The sequence below is a fragment of the Eubalaena glacialis genome, chromosome 18 (assembly GCF_028564815.1).
Source record: "Eubalaena glacialis isolate mEubGla1 chromosome 18, mEubGla1.1.hap2.+ XY, whole genome shotgun sequence".
Taxonomy (NCBI): domain Eukaryota; kingdom Metazoa; phylum Chordata; class Mammalia; order Artiodactyla; family Balaenidae; genus Eubalaena; species Eubalaena glacialis.
Window position 1 is genome coordinate 10,285,504 of NC_083733.1, and position 21,245 is coordinate 10,306,748.

General features: G+C 46.0%; 1 protein-coding gene across 1 annotated transcript in view; it reads right to left on the reverse strand.

Annotated features, from left to right (window-relative positions):
- VAT1L (vesicle amine transport 1 like) overlaps positions 1-21,245 on the reverse strand; it is a 157,715-nt gene that overhangs the window by 87,278 nt on the left and 49,192 nt on the right. The window contains exon 4 of the mRNA XM_061172851.1: positions 4,419-4,561. Coding sequence (XP_061028834.1) covers positions 4,419-4,561 — 143 coding nt within the window. The remainder of the gene's footprint in view (positions 1-4,418; positions 4,562-21,245) is intronic.

The window sequence follows — 21,245 nt, forward strand, 5'->3', positions numbered from 1 at the left end:
CACTGCAGGTCTCCTGCATATCCAGGCACCTGCTCCTCCCACATCTCTCTTGGCATTTCTATAGCTGAATCAGGCAAGACAGGGTTTGGCCATGCACAGGGGTCAAATAAGCCACAATTCACTCCCCATTGCTGTCACTGCATCCTTTAGAAGGTCAGTGGTGAACTGGGGGCCAAGAGTGGGGGAGGAGATGGATTCTGTGGAAGAGGAGCTGGGTAGAGGCAGGTGTCACTCCCAGGGCCCTGAGGGTGAGGACACTTTGCTGTAGAAGTCAAACCTTTAAGCAGACATTGCTCCTTTAGAGGCCAGCAATGTCCCTTCAGGTGAGAGTTGCAAAATTGAAAAGCGCTCCATCCCCTGTTCAGTCCTTATAAGCTCAATCAGTGGATCAGACGGAACTGGATAGTGGGTCTGCTTAAATTGCTCCAGGCCCCGCAAGTAAGCTTGGGCCAGGTCCTCCCTTGGTCATCCTTACACTGAAAAGCACCTTAGCAGCATCTTTTAATGGAATAATCATGAATATCACAAGCAGAGCAGGTAGCCCATCAGAGGCACAGAGGCCATCCTCATTTCTTACCTCAACCCCGCCCCCCAATTTCTGGGAGTGTCTGCCTCGCCTGCATATGTGTAATTGTAATTACATAAAAGCAGAGACGGTAAGGGCAGAGGGTTAAAGGCAACAGTTCCTATTCTGCTTTCTCCCTCTCTCATATATCTCTGCAGACTTAAACAGCAGACAGAAATAGCCCCAGCTCAGCGATTCTCTGGGCCAAATTCAGCAGCAAGATATTTTGGGATTGCTGATCCGAGACTTTCCTGTCTGTCCTTCCTTGGTCTCCAACCCCTTGCTCCTTTATTGAGAATACCGCCTCTTTGCTTCCCATCCACTCGGATCAGTGGAGAATTTCTCTTGAGTGGTGGTAGTTGCAATAGAGCCGTTACTGGGTAAGCAGCCCTTCAACTTTGTCGAGAAATTAATTCCCCTTTACTGTAACTTTCATTTCCAGTTGGGTCCTTGGCTCTCCACACACTTCTTCTCGTTCAGAATTCCTTTTTCTCTGAGAACTCATCTGTGCCTTAGCTTTAACCATCACCTCCAAGCTCGTGACAGAGGGATGAGGCGATGTCAGAGTGCCAGCACTGTGCCTGGCGCACAGTAGGCTGCTTAGTAAAAGTTTACTATTGACGGTTCCCACATGCACGTAGCAGTACCTCTTCTAGGAATCCTTTCTTGATCGCTTCCTCTCTGTTCTCTCCTGGTGGCTAGACTCTTGTTAATTTCCACTAGGTCTCAGTTTTTTACATAAGGTAAGGAATTTTCATCTTGCAGGATGCACCTACAGTGATCTCACTGAAATGCTCAGCAGAGTGGGAGGAGACAGACAAAGCCTGGTGCCCCCTCGCCTTGCCCAGGACTCGCTCCCTACCTCTCTCTACCAACTAAAATAGTTCCCACTCTTCAAGCACCCGCTTGGGGCTGTCCACCTTGGCGTGCTCTCTGGTCTTTCTTCCCTCTTTATTTTTAAAGCCCTTACAGTCAGATGCACACAATTCAAGGCTTCTAACTCTTCCACTTGGTTTCAAGCATCCTCTTCTTTCTCCTCCCGAACAGAGAAGGGGGAAGTGACATAAAGGTTATGTCTGTATTATAAATATTTTTTTCCCCCTATTCCCTTTATAATGCCTGGCTCTAGGCTGCAAACATATTCAAAAGAATCTTACTGAGTGACTGGTGGATAAAAGAATTTTCATCCCAAGAAATTTTATGTTATTATTTTTTCTAGTTGATTACACACAACACAGTGTAACAAACAATATCCATGATCAGAAAAGGAAGAAAAATCACTCAGCATTCCACTCCTATTGCATCTCAGTGGGTGGATTTTTTTTCCCCTTTCCTTTTATGCCTTCACACGCCAAGAATTTATACAAAGCTGTGATCACAGTGTAGCTGGAATTTGGCATTCTGCTTTTTTTCACTCAATATGCTACCACAGGTATTTTTTTCATTTTCTGACAGAGTCTTCATAATTATCATTTTTTAAGGGGCTGCATAATACTCAAGTGTGTGGGTGTAGTGTAATCTACCGAACCGTTTCCCTTCTGTTGATAGTGGGGGCTGGTTCTGAATTTTAGCTTTTACAGACAATGCTGTAATTCACCCTGTCGTCACATCCTGAGCACCTGCAATGAAGCAGAACCAGTGCTTGGGTCTGCAGCAAGCAACGTGGACCTGTGGCTTTTATTTTCTTTCGGATTATATCCTGAGGGTAGGATTCGTGGGACAGAGAGTACAAACATATTTGCAGCTTCCCAGTCATTTTTAGGCTAATCCCAGAATCTACTTAAAAATGTAAGGAAGGAACTGTTGGAGGTCACGTTTGCAGGAAGGTGGTGGGCAGGTGGGTCTCAGATGCTGTTACCTTCGGCTCTTCTGACATCAGAAGAAGTCACTGATTCTGGGGCTAAAGGCAGCAGGTCAAGGACACTGAGGGGATGAGGGGATGGTGTAGCTACCTGGGACATGGGGACTGCAGAGGCTCCCTGGTTATGGACTGTCACTACTTCAGAAGAGCTGCCACCTCCTGATCCTCTTCTCCCGCTACCTCACACATCCTCTGACCACATCCTCCAGCTGCACTAGTCTCCCTTCAGATTCTTGAATTGACCAAGTCTTTCCTGACCCCGGGCCTTAGCACGTGCCATTCTCCTTGGTCAGAAATGCTCTTCCTTTAGCCAAGTTCTCAGCCCTCAATTCTCAGCCCAAATCTCACTCGTTGATGGATGACATGTCTGATTTCCCCATCTGCCTATGTTTATTTCACTAGCACCTTGCATTTCTCCACCAAAGCACATATCAAAAGTATAAATCAATGAATTTTAAAAATATCTCTTGTCCCTTGTTCCCCAACGAGACTCCAGGCTCCATGAAGACAGTGATTCTCAAGGTGGTTTCTGCTGGATCTCCTGCCCTAGCAGAGTACCTGCTAGGTACTCGGTATTTATTAAGCAGGTCAGTGCAGGAACAGAGGAAAGGATGCTTGAAGAAATATCTCTTAAGAGGGTGAAAGGAAAGATGGCTGAAGGGAAAGTGGTAGTTCATTTTCCAGACCACAGCTTGAAAGATGCAAGTTAAAGGAAGGAAGTTTATAAAAGTAGGCAAAGATACATTCTGGAAGTCTTTACAAACTACTATACATAAAATAGATAAGCAACAAGGATTTACTGTATAGCACAGGGAACTCTATTCAATATCTTCTAATAACTTATAATGGAAAGTAATCTGAAATATATATATATATATATGTATGTATAACTGAATCACTTTGCTATATACCTGAAACTAACACACTATTGTAAATCAGCTATACTTAAAGAAAAAATGCCTGCAATCTCTGGACATCTGAGAAACGGGTGGTAAATTTCCAATATCTAGCTTTAAAGCTTTCTTTTCACATCACATGGGAAATACCGGGGCAACCTTAAATGACACACAAATCTTGACACTCAAAATTTTTTTTAAAATTTGAGAATTCAGACTGTCAGAAGACTCTCCTTTCCAAAAAACTTCCCAAGTTTCACCTAATCTGGTCTCAATCTATCACTTCAAACAACCAGATCTCCCATCCTCCAACCCTTCAATGTTTCACCTTAATCAGTGATTTGGAGGAAATTGTTTCTTTGTTATGATGCTGTGCTAACCGGACAACTTAATTCCTTTGTACCTTCCCATTTTGTGCTGGAGAATGAAAATACAGAACCAGTGGCTCTGGGACATCGCTGAATCCCCCCAGGAGCTGTGAGTGGAGCAGAGCCTGGGAATCAGCAGGGGTGAGACACACAAATCATCTGAAAGCATGGCAGCAGCTGGGTGTTCCATCTGATTTCCTGTGTTGACATGCACGGGGCCGTCAGGATCATAGGTGGAATATGGATCATGTTATAAAGCAACGTGTCCCCCGGGGAGACCACAACAGTCAGCAGACGGATGTCCCCTCCCATTCATTCTCTGTGAAGCACCAGTGACTCTTCCAAACCCGAATCTGATCATGTCACCACCTTGGTCCTTTGGTGGCTCTCAGTCACACCCAGGTTGGAGTCCACATTCCCTGGGGCTGTTACATGAATGAATGAGAAGTAAACTTCTCTGTGTTAAGGTAGTGTTATAGCAGCTCTCACAATTTAGCTTTGCAACTTACTTAACTGCTCTGTTCCTCGGGTTTATCGTCTCCAAAATGGGGGTAATAATAAGGTTGTTGAGAGGATTAGGTGAGTGAATACGTGTGAAATAGCACAGAACTAGTAATATATATGTTTACAATTATGATTATTATTAGCCCTCCTCTAAGTGAATGCTCCTGTTCTTTAAGAGAGAAGTGCAGGGACCATCCTGGTGCTCTCTACAGCAAACATCTTACCTTTTCACTTCCTGCACATAGTCTGCATTTCTGTCAAAGAGGTGAGTCACGGAGTCTTTGATGGCTTCATGCTTGAAAGTAGAAGCTGTTCCAAAGACAGTCACGTTGGGGACAGTGGAGCACAGCTGAGCCACAGCTTGGCCCTGGGAGTGAAATACAACAGACAAGTCACACAAGAGAGCTACCATCCAACAGCTAGTCTTACTGGGTGTAGAGCAGGATTTCTCAGCCTTGCCGCTGTTGACCTTTTTTGGCTGGATTAGCCTTTGTTGCAGGGGGTTGAACTGTGCATTGTGAGATGTTTAGCAGCATCCCTGGCCTCTACCTACTAGGTACCAGCAGCAAGCCCCCAGTTGTGACAGCCAACAATGTCTCCAGACATTTCAAAATGTCCCCTGGGGACGAAATTTCTCCTGGTTGAGAACCACTGGTGCAGAGGAAGGTAAGCCAGCAAAACCCCAGTACCAAGACATAACAACTGTTATTTAACCACATTGACCCTCAGGCTCTCCATTTATAAATTAGCACTAATACTACCTACTCCCTAGGATCTTGGAGGATGTCTTAGTTTGGATTTCCCAGAAGCAGATTCTGAGGCAAGGATTTGAGAGTAAGTCCTTTATCTGGAATAGGATCCCAGGAAATACCAGGGTAGAAGGCAGCCAATAAAGGGTGTGTTTATCAAGTCAGTATCCACCACGCTAACTGGAACTCAGTCCCTCTGAGGAACTCCATGAGCAAGTGTAGAATACGCCTCGGAGATATCCAAACCAAGTAGTGAGGAAGCTGGAGTATTTATCCCCCAAATTTCTGTCTGATACCGGTTGAGGGTTGCTTCTGCAGCAGTGACTCTTAGGCACGTCTGACTTGTCCTCAGAGGCCAAACGTGCTTCCACAGCCAGCCAGGAGCCCTAAGTAAGCAACCTTCAGCACGTTGAGTGCAGAAAAGGTATGGTGTGGCTGACAGCATCTGCTACAGGGGGTGTTAAATGAGGCAACAAGTAACACAGGTCCAGCACCTGGCACAAAACACGACACTTAATAGGTAATCAATCTTAATCATCTGTACCCCTTATTGGCTTATTACACCCAGGGCTGAGATGTCCAGGCGTATAAAGAAAATGCCAGTGCATGAGGTTTAAATCTCGAATGGTCCAAGAGAAATCACAGAGGTAGTTAGGAATGGTTAATCTTCCCATATCCTTTTTCAATATCGTTGGAAGTTTAAGTCATTGGACAAAATACTGTGATCATGTGCATTCAGAAACCTTCCAGTAAAACCCAATTTGCTGCTAATTAAGATGCATCCTAAAACCAAGTACTGTCTCTTTCCAGTGTTCCATCTACCATCTTAAGAAGGCAGAAATTATTGAGGGAAATTATTCTACCAAAGGCGTCTGTGATATGAATTACAGCCTCTCACTTTATTTACATGTCTTCATGTTGATGGACTCAATCAGGTTGGAAGGTCAATTTGTGGAAATGTGATTTTTCCCAACATTTGCTATTAGAGGCAACATTGAGAGAATCAGAGAATGTCAGAGTTGGAAGATCATCCAATTACCCACTCCTTATTGTTTTATAGACCAGGGAGAGGGGACTCTGAAAGGTTAAGGTAACCCAATTCTTCAGAGGCAGACCTGAGATTCAAAGCAAGGTCTCCTGACTTCCAGCTACTGCCATTTTCTATTATGCCATGCATGCTGTCTACTTATTTTGGCATTTAAAGCTAAGCAGACTTTTAAGTTGCTACCTAAAATAGACACATTACTGACACGCTCACTTGGAGGTCAATATTTCAGAACACAGGCGTGAACCTGAGACTCCAGACAGGCTACAGTTCTCTATTCTAAGAAGAGCTTTGGTATTTGGTTAAATTTTTTATCCCCTGATTTTAAAGAACAAAAAAGGGACTCTCCTTCCTAGTGAGTGTAAATATCAGCAACCACCATGACGATCCTCAAAAATTCGACAGGGCTTGAGCTAACCTTGTTAGTTCTGGCATGGGAGCTTAGAACTGGTTCTCATAACCATGTGGCCCCTCCTCTGTCCTTAAGCAAGCCTGACATTTATCCACTCAACTCCTTTTCAAATTCCTACTATGTGCTACCTCATCACACTGTGCTATAGATGCTGGAGCAGCAGAGATGCCTGATACACCTCAATCTCTATCTCTAGTCCCACCGAGTCCCAGACTTGTGTATTGAAGTATCATTTTGGCATCTGTCTTCACCTGGCTCTCCAGAAACCACACATCAAATTCAACTCATCCAAAACATAACTCATGGCTATCTCCAAATGAGTTACTTCTCATATTAGCTTGCTAGGGCTGCCAGAACAAAGTACCGCAAACTGGGCAGCTTAAAAAACAGAACTTTATTGTTTCACAGTTCTGGAGGCTAGAGGTCTGAAATCAAGGTATCAGCAGGGTTGGCTCCTTCTCATGGCTGTGAGGGAGGGATCTATCTGATCCAGGCATCCCTCCCTGGCTTGTAGGTGGTGGTCTTCTCCCTGGGTCTCTTCGCATTGGTCTTTCCTCTATGCCAATCTGTGTCCACATTTCCCATTCTTGTAAGGACACCAGTTATATTGGATCAGTGCTCACCCTCATGACCTCATTTAACTTGACCTCTGTGAAGACCCTACCTCCAAATAAGGGCCTATTTTGAGGTGCTGGGGTTTAGGATTTCAACTTATGAATTGGATGAGGGTGGGGGGACACAATTCAACCCATAACACTCCTCTCACTGCATTTGCTACCTCAGTGGATGGAACTGCACCACTCACTCATCGCTAAAGCCAGGAATCAGGGGGTCATCCTGGACCCCTCTTCCTCCCTCGCCCCACATCCAGTTAGCACCTTTGTTGTTTCCACTCAGCATCTCTTGGGACTGTCACTTCCTCCCCTGGATTATAACAACACCTTTCTAACCGGCCTGGCTGTTTCCACGTGCACTTCAGAGTGATTTTTCTCAAACACAACACTGAGCATTTCATTATATGTTTCAAAGCTTCCCCATGCCTGTCATGGCCTTCAGAGCGAAATGCACACCCTTTCCTTGACCGCACAAGGCCAGCGCTCTGGGATCTGACCCAGTCTGCCGCGCTAACGTGATTGCCCTCCACTTTTCCAATATCCACTCCCTAACTACACACAGACGTGAGCCATCACTGACATTGGCCATGACCCTCATCCCATAGCATTCTCAGAATGAGCTTTCAACCTTACTTTACTGAGGAAGGAGCTGAGGTTTACGGAGGTTAGGGACCTGGGCCAAGGTCATTAGGGTACGATGTGGTGGACCTTGATGTGCTGTACTCACCAGCTGAGTGACCTTGAGTAAAGTATCAGCTCCTCTGATCACTTGTCTTCATATGCATTATACACAGTACTATATAAAGACGAAGATTGTTGTGGGATTATATGACATTATGCATCCACGGGCTTGGAAGAGTGAATGTTTAATAAATACTTGCTATCATTACTACTGGGACTCCTATTACTATTTTTCTTCACATTATTATGGTTATATCAGCAGTGGAAGCATATCCACTACCTACTCTCCAGAACATCTCATGCTATTTTGCATCAGTGCTGGTTTTCCCACACACCTTTCCCTTCCTGTCATGGCCTGGCCTTCCAGTGTCTTCTGCAGATCACAGCCACTCCCCCTGAGGCATATCGTCTTCTAGAAACCTTTCCCAGCATCCCAGGCAGAGTCTCTTGCCTCTTCTTGTGCCACCATTGACCTTCCTCCAGGACAGTGGCCACCACGGCCTGCTGGGGCTGCTCCCTGACCCATCTGTGAGCTCCATGGGGTCAGGGACGGTGCCGCATGTGGCTCCAGACCCCAGTGCCCAGGGCAGAGCCTGGCACAGAGCAGGTGTTTGGTAAAACTTGTTGAATAGATGCATGAGAAATGAGAGGGGTTTGATGTAATGGGGAAGCCCCTCGTCATTTTGCAGATTTCTACGTTCTTTAGCTTTGCAGAGTGGGAATAAAGCATAGGTTTAATGAGCATATCTAGCCTCTGGCCCAAGCAGAATTTTACCGTTTCCGTTTTAAGGAGAAAGATACATGTGGTAGTAAAATGAAATTATATAAGTAACTGGGTTACTTACATATTTAAATTATTATGTAACATATATGAACATTATATGTGATATATAATACATAAATGTATTATATATTATAATTATAGTTGGCCCTCCGTATCCATGGATTCTGCATCCGTGGAGTCAACCAACCATGGTTCGAAAATATTCAGGAAAAAAAAAATTCCAGAAAGTTCCCTAAAGCAAAACTTTAATTTGCCACATGCTGGCAACTATTTATGTAGAATTTACATTGTATTAGGTATTATAAGTAATCTTGAGATGATTTAAAGTATACGGGAGGATGTGCATAGGTTGTATGTAAATACTACACCAAGGACTTGAGCATCCTTGGATTTTGGTATCTGTGGGGGGAAAGGGGTGGTCTTGGGTACCACCACCCTGTGGGTACCAAGGGACAACTGTATATGTAATTAGAACAATTATGTATATATAATTAGAGTAACCTATGATATGCATTATATGTGTATATGTACAATTAGTATTATATATGCATATATAATAAGTAATACCTAGCATATAATATTCCATTCGTACTATATAATTAGGATAATAATAAATTAATATGATTATTATATGTGCATATGTAATATACATGCACATATAATTAACATAATATACAAGTAGTATATGTAATATTATATCATAATTTGTATTATTATATAAATAATGATGGGTAGTAAACACAAGTTCAGCGCATATCTATTTACAGCATCCCTACCCCCTCTTTTAGCTCTTAAATAATTCACTCAGGCAATGAGAGGCCCTTGCAAGATCCTCAATGATTTTCTAAAGTAAATAATGCTCAGCATTCTGTATTTAAGCAGAAAAGTGCTGTCCCTCACATTTATAGAAAATCTGTACCCTCCGTTCTCCAAGTCCCAAGGTGAATGCAAGATCAGCATCTAATTTATCCTCATTTCTCCCACGTGCCTAGCAAGTAGCATGGACTCAGTAAATACTTGTGGAAGACGGAGTGAATTTTCAATAAAAAGGATTCTGCAATTTACCTGCAGACCCAGAACATAAAATGAACAAGACAATCCAGTCTCCCGGCAACAGCACTAAATGGAGATTTGCATGTACTTGCTTTTAATTGATTTTCCCTTCCCTCTGTAGACTGTAAGAGCTCCGCAGCAAGCCTCTCCCTCCCTTCCCTGCGGCTAACAGTGCAGCAGTAACAGCATCTGTGGTTCCTGCCTCTCACCATGTGCCAGGTACTGGGCGAAGGTGCTTCCTTACACCCTTAAACCACTTTTAGAATACATTTTTTTTGTTTCCCTTTTATACCTGAAAATGGGGATTCAGAGAGGGAAAGGAACCTGTCCAAGGTTGTGTACCTTGTAAGTGATAAACCTGGGGTCAGACCAGCTGTTCCTGACTCCACAGCCACTCTGCTATTGGTCTTTTTGTCCATCCCACTAAGCACTCAGGTTGCTGACATGGAAATCTTAGAGAAAACCATGGGTCCTTGACATCAGTGTGGAAGGCTTCATTGATCCACTCCAGATAGCTTTGTCTCAGGTTTAGATGGGTGAACGAATTTCAACCAGCTCAGTCCTTATTCCAGGGCTGTTGGGGTCCCCTCAAGCAGAGCACAGACAGTAGGAAATCCAGGGCCAATAGTCAGAAGGGAGTTGTTTGGGGGTCCCTGAAATTTGACTCTTATCAACAGACTGGCAGTTCAAAGCAAGATCCTATTCCAGAAAAGCTGGGCACAGTAGACAAACAACTAGAGGAGCAGATACATTTATATAAAAGACTTAGTACACTGTCTGGTACATACTCAGTACTCATTAACTGGCAGTTTTTAACACAACTGCTCTGGAATTAGGACTGATACTGGTCGAAATTCTGGTTACCCACTAAGTGGGAATTTAGGATAGATGCTCCTATCAGGGCACTGAGATTCAGGATTCAGCATCAGAGACTCAAGTAAACAGGAGACAAAGAAAGGATGGCGTAAAAGGGCCTCTATGGGACTTCCCCGGTGGTCCAGCGGTTGGGACTCCGTGTTCCCAATGCAGGGGCCTGGGTTCCATCCCTGGTCAGGGAACTAGATCCTGCATGCATGCCACAACTAAGATCCCATGTGCTGCATCTAAGACCCGGAGCAGCCAAATAAATAAATAAATATTAAAAAAAAAAAAAAAAGGACCTCTATGATACAGATATTCTCTACCTCCTCAGCCTTGTTTCTCATCATATACCAGAACTCTAGCTTTGGAAGGACTGAGCACATGGAAAAATGCTTAGTCCTTCCTAAATGCCACCCCCTCTCACCACAGGACATTTGCACACATGCAGGTCTCACTGCCTGCAGCCCTCTCCCTTGTCTTTTCTCTTGGTTGATTCCTAGTCATCTGTGTCATCTCAGCCTCTCTGTCACTTCATTGTCATTCATTCCATCACTATAGGGCTATTTCATGACTGCCGCAAATAGAGTAGACACAATGAGAGGTCCTGGAAAGATAAAGCTGAACAAGTTATAGACAGTCCCTGTCATTTTGGAGCTTGCATTCCCCTAGAGACAACAGATATTTAGAAAATAAATATACTCTTAAAAGTACAGTCATACACCTAAACCAATAGGGCGAGAACGCCAATTCCAACCACTGAACCACTGGGGTAAGACCCCATTGGTGCGCTACAGTCTTGCAAATATGCAGAAAATAAGGGGCATGCACTCAAGTGCATGTGGACGATGCGTTGGGGAGAGAAACTAGATGAAATGGGAACTTGAACTTGATGATCCCCGTGGTGGCTCCAGTTCCACGTTTTCTAGGTCACATGGGCTGGTTCTTAGCTGGTCTAAAGAAAATCTTTTTGAAAAGCCTCCCAAAGAGAATGAGAGTTTACACATTATCCTACATTTAGTGAAAAATGGAATTTTCGATTGCGAACTTGACCATTTCCGAAATCACTAATAAAACAGGATTAGGTTTACCTCTCCCAAGAGCTGTTTTCACATTAAACAGCTCCTGGAAACCACAAACCATTCTAGCAGTCAAAGAATGTAAGAGAATGAGCTTGGGGCTATCTAGAGAAGATGCCTGGAGGAAATGGTGAGGTCAGGTTGTTTTCCTCCAAAGAACTGTCAGTTTACTTTTTCATCTTCATCAAGGCAGAGAGGCCCTTGGACTAGGAGAGAGAAATGAATGTTATCACAAAATCTAGTACATTGGATACCTGAGCCCTCCGTATGCTTTTCGTATGACAATACAAACTCCCACGCTGGGATTCAGACACAGGTTTAGAAATTTTTCCTTTTCCCCAGATCAGTGCTGTCATTTGCCTGCTCAACAATTCAGTTGACTCAGTTGTTGTAAGAGGGGGAAGTTCACATCCCACTGTGTGGGCCGATCCATGTGACCCACCATCAAAGGCAGCAAAGAACATTCTATGTTTTCCCCTAGCACACTCTCAGAATCAGTCAGCTCCTCTTTTTCTTTATCTCGTTTGTCGCTGCACAACTCTTGAACCACGCGTGACACTCTGTGTAACATGCATGTGCTGAGACTCTCCACAGTGAGAAGCTTCAGGGGACGGTGACTGAGGGAGGAGAGAGAGAAGGAGGAAAAAAGTGAAGATTGATTGAGACTGGCATTTTTCAATTGCTCAAGGTGTAAATGTGGAATTTTTTTTTTTTTTTTTAATCCAAAAAAGCCGTAGACACATTTTTGGGGAAGCCTTGGCAGATAATATCTTTCATTGATTGATTTTATCTATCATACAGCTCAGTGCTTCTCCGTATGAGCTGCCAGCACCAGCAGCGTCACCTCCTCTGGAGGCTTGTTAGACATGCAGGTTCTCAGGCCCCACCCCAGACCTGAAGAATCAGAACCTCTGGGGGTGGAGCCTGGTACTCGGAGTTCAAGCCTTCCAGCAGATCCTGATGCAGCTCAAGCTGAGAAACCACTGATGTAGTGCATCCTTCATGGCGCCACTCCACTCCCCGTGATGCAGAGGCTAAGGCCCCTGGGATGCTCAGAATATCTTAATATCACATGTTTTATTTCAAACCAGGGTGGGGTCTGGTTATTAGTATATATTTTATAAGCTCCCTGGGTAATTCTAATGTGCAGCCTCTTGCTGAGAGCCAGCGCTCTAAAAGTTTCCTTCTTCTCATTTGGTCAGTTATGGCCTTGACCATAATCCACTTCCTCCTTTCTGAGTCGAGGTTGGCATCAGAGCCTGTGGGTTTAGTATGTGGGATCCCGTAGGTGAGGGTATGACTAACAGTCTTCTGTGAGTCAGAGATGCAGGAAGAGAAAATAATCCCCCACCCTATTAGCAGGATCTGAAGCTCTGGATGCCTGGAGACGTTCAGCCTCCCTGCTCGCAGGGCCTCAGCGAGGCTGCTGAGCACCCGGGTTTCCCAGCCACTCACAGCTCTGCCCATCAGTTGTCTGCAAGGTGAATATTCAAACTTCTCCTCTGCTCAGCCTGCACCAAGCTCACTGCAGAGGCTCTCAGGTGAGAAGCAGCAGGGCTAGGTGGTGAAGAGTATAGATTTATTTATCCAGTGTCATCTGCACAGAACTTCCTGTGTGCTGGGCAGGGTCCTCCACGCTCTGCAAACACCAGCTCATTCGATCTGCATCCCGACCTCCATGAAGAGGGTACTATGTCATCCTTGTTTTCCAGAAGAATGAACTGAGGCCCAGAGAAGTTATGTAACCGCCCAAAGTCATACAGCAACAACAGAAACTAGATTTGAAACAACATCCCCTGGCTCTAGGGTCCACAATCTTAACCACTGCCCCAAGCTACAGAACAGTAGAGGGTCTGGAGACTAAGAGAAGAGAAGGAAGGGGAACCATCTCTTACTGGCCAGTTGCTCTTTGTCAAGCACTGTGCCAGACGCCTTACATATATCTCATTTTATCCTGCCAACATCATACTCCCATCATGAAGACAGGCTCAGAAATGAAGGCTCAGAAAGAACAAGGTTATCCTGCTGGTCATTGGAAACCGAGGCTCAGAAAAGCTAAGTACTAGCAGCGGGAACTGATGGGATTTAAACCCGAGTCTCCTTGTCACTAAGCCCAAGTTCTCTGTGCTGACATCAAAACAATTAAATAGAAATGAGACCCATCCAAGGTTGTAGAGCAAGCTACAGCTCTCAGATCCCAGACCACTTACGTCCTGGAGCTGCCACGTAAGCTGGCTGAGTGGCAGATTCTTCTTCTCTAAGTCAGGGATGATAACGTCTACTCCACAAGGTCAAAGAGGTCAAATGTGGGTCAAAGGAGGTAACACATGTGATGTGGTTCACCAGAGAAGACTCAGAGCAGGTGTTCAATAAGCAGGCTTCCAAAGCCACCTCTTCCAGGAAGCTTTCCTGGATATCCCCAGAGGAGTTAATATCTCCTGCTTTGCCCTAAAACCCACACATATCATTTCTCAACCATCTTTCACGCCGTGCTGTGGTTCTTCTTCTCTCCTCTTCCCTCCTCTTCCTCCTTCTCCATCTCTCTCTCCTCCTTTTTAAAAATCTCTTTCTATTGTGTCTCCCACTAGCCTGTCAACTCCTTAAGGGGAGGACCACATCTTATTTGCCTTTATCCACAGCAGTGGGTCCCCCTACGTAGGTCTCAGTAGCTGTGTGTTGAATGGATGAAGTAGCAGAAATGACAGAAGTTTGATGAGCAAAGAGCAAGGTAGTCAAAGAGGACTCACAGTGTCAGAGGGCGACTGAGGGCTGGGACTGGGCAGATGTGCCCTTTCTAGAAGGGGAGGCTTGGAAGGAAGGTCCAGCAGCTTCTTTGCTTTATCCCTTGCTTGGATGCGGACAAGGTCTGCCCCACATTCCTTGGGCAGTTACAACTTTACATCAATGATGGGGAGGGGGCGGGAAATGTATGTGCTCACCAAGAGTAAATATTTTCTTGTTTTTCCCTTCCACTATAGACACGGAGCGGGGAGAAGGGTAAGATGTGGGTAATAACTAAGGGAAGAATATAGAAAGAATGTTGGGATGAATCAGGTTTGGGCATAGAAATATATTTCTCAAAGAGCCCCCAGAGACTAATTACAGTTAGATGGTGGTACTGGGTCCTCCTAAGGCAGTTTGCAGGCGCTCCCAAGCTGGGCTGGGGTGGGCATCTGCCCTGCTTTTGCCCCTCCCACCAGTGCAACCTACTGGCAGAGTCCTGCTTCCAAGAATCTGGTCACCTGGGGGGACAGAGGGACATGTTCATGAAGGGATTTGGCCAGAATGAGTCCCACGGCCCAACATGAGCCCAGCTCCCCACTTGGTGCCTAAAACACTTGGTCTCAGCACAGTTGGGTTTCCTAAGGACAGGTCATCACCGAGCACGACAGGCAGCTTTGGGACAGAGGGTAGGAGGGAGGTGACTTTCGCATTCCCGAAGTTTCTCCTAGGACACGGTCCCGTGAGCGCTGGGGCCTCCTGGGGTGACGGACCGGTGACAACTCACCTTCTGTTCTGGCCCAGAGGGCAGACAGTCTGGTTTCACTTCATGGAATGTTTGAGGGTCAAACAACATGGCGCATTTTTGTTGGAGAGGCAGCTCCAAGACAGGGGCGGGAGAGAAGCTCAGGTGGGGTCTTAGGAAATAGCCTGTAGGGGACCCCTCTTTCAGAAGGCCAGAGCAGCCTGGCCCCAACAGAGCCTTGGACAGACAGGAGTAGAAAAACTGAGTCCTGACCCTCCTTCCACCATTTCAGCCCTCATACCTTGAGTTGCTCATATGAACAGGAAGGGCCCGTTCATATGAACAGAGCGCAGCATCTCTGGGGGTCCCACACAAGACAGCTCAACATACAGGGAGAGGAGAATATGGACTTTCTATAAAGATCGAGGTGTGGCTGATACAGAAAAAGTCTGTACATACTCAGTGAATACATCCTGATGCGTTTTAAGCTAAGTATACACCCATGAACGCATTGCCATAAACTCAACCATCACCTCTAAAGTTTCTTCCTTCCCTCTTTTTTTTTTTTTTTTTTTGGTGATGAAATTTGACATAAATCTTCCCTCTTCATAAGTTTGTAAGTATTGCTAGCTCTGGGCACTATGCTGTACAGTGGATCTGGAGGACGTAATCATCCTGTATAACTAAACTCTGCCCCTTTGACTAGCACCTCCCCCATTCTCCACCCTGCCCCCAGCCCCTTGTAACCACCATCCTACTCTCTGCTTCTATTGAGTTTGACTATTTTAGATTCCTGATAGAAGTGGGATCAGGCAGTGTTTGTTCTTCTGTGTCTGGCTTATTTTACTTAGTGTACTGTCCTCCAAGTTCATCCATGTTGTAGCAAAGGGCAGGATTTCCTTCTCTTTTTTTAAGGCAGAATATTTCATCACCTATATACCACATTCTGTTCAGCCATTCGCCTGTCAATGGACACTTAGGTTGTTTCGATGTCTTGGCTATTGTGAGTAATGCTGCAGTGAACATAGGGGTGCAGATATCTCCTCAAGATCTTGATTTCAATTCATTTATGTATACCCAGAAGTGCGATTGCTAGATCACATGGTAGTGAAATTTTTAATTTTTTGAGGAAACTCCATACTGTTTTCCACAGCGGCTACACCAATTTACATTCCCACCAACAGTGTACAAGGATTCCCTTTTCTCCACCTTCTTTATTTTTTTAATATTTATTTATTTATTTATTTACTTTTTGGCTGTGTTGGGTCTTTGTTGCTACGCGTGGGCTTTCTCTAGTTGCGGCGAGCGGGGGCTACTCTTCATTGCGGTGCACGGGCTTCTCATCGTGGTGGCTACTTTTGTTGTGGAGCATGGGCTCTAGGCACGCGGGCTTCAGTAGTTGTGGCACACGGGCTCAGTAGTTGTGGCTTGCAGGCTCTAGAGCACAGGCTCAGTAGCTGTGGCGCACGGGCTTAGCTGCTCCATGGCATGTGGGATCTTCCCAGACCAGGGATCGAACCTGTGTCGCTTGCACTGGCAGGCGGATTCTTAACCACTGTGCCACCAGGGAAGCCCCTCTCCACCTTCTTGCCAACACTCGTTATCTTTTGTCTTTTTGATAATAACCATCCAACAGGTGTGAGGTCCTATCTCATTGTGGTTTTGATTTGAATTTCCCTGATGGTCAGTGATGTTGAGCATCTTTTGAGTCGGGCAAACCTGAATTGGAAACCTCGCTACCCCACGGATGGGCTGTGTGACTTTGGAAAGATATTTCACCTCTCTGCGTCTCAGTGGTCTCATTTATAAAATGGAGAAAGGGCTAAGGACGCCAAAGTGTTGCAGTTCACATGCTGACAGACCAGAGTACTCAGTCCAGTGCCAGGCAGAGAGCAGAAGCCCAGTACATTTTAGGGCCCTTCTGCAATCCTTACCCTCAAGAACGCGCATGCTGTGTTATGAACTTCCGCCTCCTGGTTCCAGGTCAAGCAGCTTTTCCCCAGGTGCTCTGGGACTTAACGATTGTCAACTGCGGGGCAGGGAGCCAAGGTGGAAGGGTTCAATTCAGGGTCACCACTCCCCTCTCCCCTACCTCCCCGCAGGCACAGCTGGGAGCCTTGGCAACCACAGTGTGGGCATGTGTATTGTAAATATTTTAAGTTTTCTCTCTATTATATGATGTTTTGACATCTTAAGAACCTCTCTGGCTGGGGAGAGACAGCCCCTCCCTGGGCTCACCAATTCAGTAACAAAGGGCTCCCCCTGGGAGTGACTGGCAATCTTTGACGCACAAACTAACTAATCCAGAGCCCTCCCTCCTCCATCTGGTTCGTTCACTCCTGGAGGGAACACCCCTCTGCCTTATCCCTCCCAGGGCCGGGTACCAGGCTTGTAGAGACGTCCCTATAGCCCAACCGCCACTGAAATTATTCAGAATAGCCAATCCTCAGCTGTCCACCCTGCCCTGCCTTGCCTTTCCCACAGAAACCCCAATAAAGGTCAGAGCCTAAGTAACCCCCCCCCAGCTCCTGTCTTCTGCCTCCTGAGCACCCTGGTATCTTTCCCAGGTGGCCCTACGTGGTGTGCCTCCTGCCTCTAGGGCTGGAGAGTATAATACCCTTTGTTTCCCTGAGCCTTCCTCTGTCCCCTCCTGTGGCCGCATCTGACTGACCATCTCGTAAAAGAATACAAAACAGCATCCCTCGCTTTTGCCCCAGGGGTTGAGTGCTTTTGTGCAGTGTACAGCCCGCCCAGCTGCACATGGTAACTCTGCTAACCAGCCCTCGTGGGAGTCATACTCAGTCTGTGTCTTTCATCGGGACTATTTTCCAGCAGAGACCACGGGGGGCCACAGAACAAGCCAGAGCCCAGAGCCTCCCACACTGCCTGAGAACTGGACTCCAGGAACCCCGTGGCTGGAATCCTGGCCAGGGAGCCGGTCCAGGTTACCAGATGGCAAAGGCCCCTTCACAGGGCTCTAAATCAGGGTGGGTCAGAGCCACTTCCAGGCTGGCTGCCTTCCATGCGGTGAATCTGGATACATTTCCTGGATGATTACTTTTGCACAGTGGGATGCCGGATTCACGTTTCCAGCCAAATTACGATTTGTACTCACATTTTGGAGCTGTGGTTTTGATAAATGCATCTATTTCAACCAAAAACTTGTTAGGTAGGCTGAGCGTATAATTTATCCTCTAAACTGGGATATTCTTTGAGAGCGGGGGGTGGGATGCTATTATTAACTTTGCGCACTCAACACGCATAAAGTAGAAGTGCCCTCGGCAAGTTGAGTGCCCACACCTATTATTGTGTGGCCACCCTAATATCAAGTCAAGGAAAGGAACAAATAGGGTGGCTGGGAGAGGAGGGCAAAGGTATAGGCATCCGTGAGACTTGGATTTTGACCCTTGATCTACCACTCACCACCTGGGGGGCCGTAGCCCAATTATTCTCAACTGACAGCCTGATCTCTAAAGTTGGGATGATAATACCTACCTATATGTGCTAAGTAGACAGAGAGAGAGAAAGCTCTGCATGGGGTCAAGCACAAAGTAGGGGCTTAGGCAGTGAAAGCTCACTTCCTTGCCCATCTCCTGCATTGTCTGCACCATGACCGTGGGGATTTGTGAAACCAGCGTGTAACGGTGCCTGGCAGGCAGTAAGTCTCCCTGCTTGGGATGATGATTCTCACAGCTCAGCGGTCTGGCTTCGTGCCTTTTTCTGAGTGTCCCTGTTTGTTGAAGGCGCCTCATTAATCAGGCCTCTTGACAGAACCAAGAGCCTGACCTTGGTTTCAGCACCCTTCGGATATGATCGACAACTTCATAGGAAAGCCCCTGCCCTGGCTACAAAACACTCAGACTCTCAAATCCCTGCTCCCCCTGCCAGCTCTCAGGGATCAGACATCTGGACCCTTTCTGTGCTTTCAAATCCCTCAGCTGAGGTTCTGAACCAGGCTGTGGTGCACAGCCCATCACAGCTGGAGGGCGGCATGGGATGCTTCATATTCAGTCCAGTAGGGAGCAGAAGTGTGGCGTCTCCAGAGAAGAATTCCCACGGGGATGTGTAGCCCTGTCTGCTCGACCTTTTCTACCTCTCCGTCCTCAGACCTGCTCTCTTTAAAGAGCAGCTCACTTCCCAAATCTTTGTCCTGCGTTTCAAAGATCACTGACTTTCTTTGTAAAGGCAACATGTGTACCGTTATTTCACTCTTAATATTGTTTATCAAGCCATCTCCCTTGGTGAGACACTGACACCACCACCTCCAACACCATGCCTTGAATCACCTCTTTATCTGGAGCCCCCGGCACAGCAACTGGCATGCAGAAAGTGTTCATAAAACGTGGTAATGAATGAATGAAAATCTCTTCGCATTTTTTTTCCTCCTTTGACACATCTCAGTAAGGGAAATACCCTGTTCCTTTCGTGGTATCCTTTTCACTGCCCCATAAATTTTACATGTTTATTTATTGTTCTATTCAGTGAAAATGTATATGCCATGGACATAAATCAATGCCATGCACAGAAATCAGTGTGGTTTGTGCACATTTACTTCGTGCCACATGCTGTGCTGGGTTCTAGGAATCCTAAGTGACAGGTTCTGGACACAGGTCACCTGTGGGGTACCCCTGAGCACACTCACTAGCCGTCTGGAATTGGGCAAGTCCCGTGAGTGCTCAGAACCCTAATCTCTCATGCGTGTGTGGTAATGGTGTCCTCCTCAAGGTGGGGGTGAGGAGTGAAGGCTGTGACCCTGTAAGGGGCTGGGCATCCTGTCTGGCACCAGCTAGTATGGTAGTTAAGGACTTCGTCTCCTATTTCTCTAGCATCTCCGACCAGGCAGCGACGCATGGTGGGACAAGAAGGCAGCAACCTGAGGAGCTTTGGAGACTTTAAGAGCTAAAAATCTTCTTGAATCATTCGCTCCATCCTCCTACCTGGTGTAGGAAGCCTAACCCAGCTCCCTCCTGTATATTTCCAGGATGAAAACTAATGAAATGGAGACAGAGGTTCATTACCTCCCAAGTTAGCCCGTTCTATTTGGGGGCAACTATGATGGCTCTGAAGGGTTTATTTGTATTGTGCTCTGGGTGGTCCCCCTGTAGATTTTGCTCCTAGGAGGTATGACACGCTGAACAATAGACTTGTGTGTCTCATACTCCTTATTACTATTCTGTTGAGAGTTCCAAGATTGCTCCCGCATCCTGAGTCTTCTTTTCTCCAGCCCGACCATATTCAATCTGTTTAACCCTTCTTTTTGGCAGATGAAACTATGGTCCAGCGGACAATGGCCTGTAGGGTGAAAATCCTCTTCAGTGTGGCAAAGTGGGACCATCTCCCTCCAGGTGAGCACTAGCGGTTCTAGATATTTCTGTGTTTGCAGCCTACTTTCATAAAACAGAATTTTGACTAGCATACTTGAATGGATCAAAAAGATCAAGATGACACTACAAAGGTAGGGAGGATGGCATGGCTATTCACAACCACAGCATAGCAATATCTCATCGTCTCCGTAAGGGCGGTGACGGTCATTCCACTGTTTCCTTGGTTTCACCACTTGACTCACGTGGCCTAATCAGGCTCTTTTCACATGTATGCGTGAGACAAATTTCTTGCATGGCCCAGTAAATAGGAGATCTTCTTTAGGCAACAGGTTCAATTTAAGCTTCTTCTTTCACTCACAGCAAGTCGTATCACGTGCTGTGATGAATTTCAGAGCTCTCTCATGTCCACACTCTGATGGATAGGCAGGATATGTATCCTCAGTTGTAGCAAAAGTCAACTTGTACACATGGGTGGGTCAATGCCAAGGTCTCAGGTGTGTCACTGGTCCAGCATTAGGGCAGCACCATTCAAGGGCTGCAGGTTTACACGTGAGAAGCCTGGGGGACAGAGGGAGCAGGGCACAGTTTGGCTTTTGGCTCCCTGCCTCCTCCCCAACACCCACTGCTTTTGGCCACTAAATATTTAGAGGTTGCAGTCAACGAAAGAGCTCATACAGGTACACCACTCACAGGCCCAGAGTTTCCTAACCACTTCCTCATTCCCAAAAAGCTCTGGAAAAGACCGAAGCTATTATTTCCTGAAGCACAGCACAAACTGATCATATTAGTAAGCTCTCTCGACAGATGAGAGAATGCAATCGCACGTTTTGCAGTGGAAGGGTCTACTCTAATCTTTACTAAGCTCTTTAAAAAATATATTACTATAAAGCAACACATGTTTGTGTCCCTTGTAAAGAATGAAATGGGGAAAATACAGAAAATGATAAACATGTCAACCATCATGCCATATCTCAGAGATAGACACT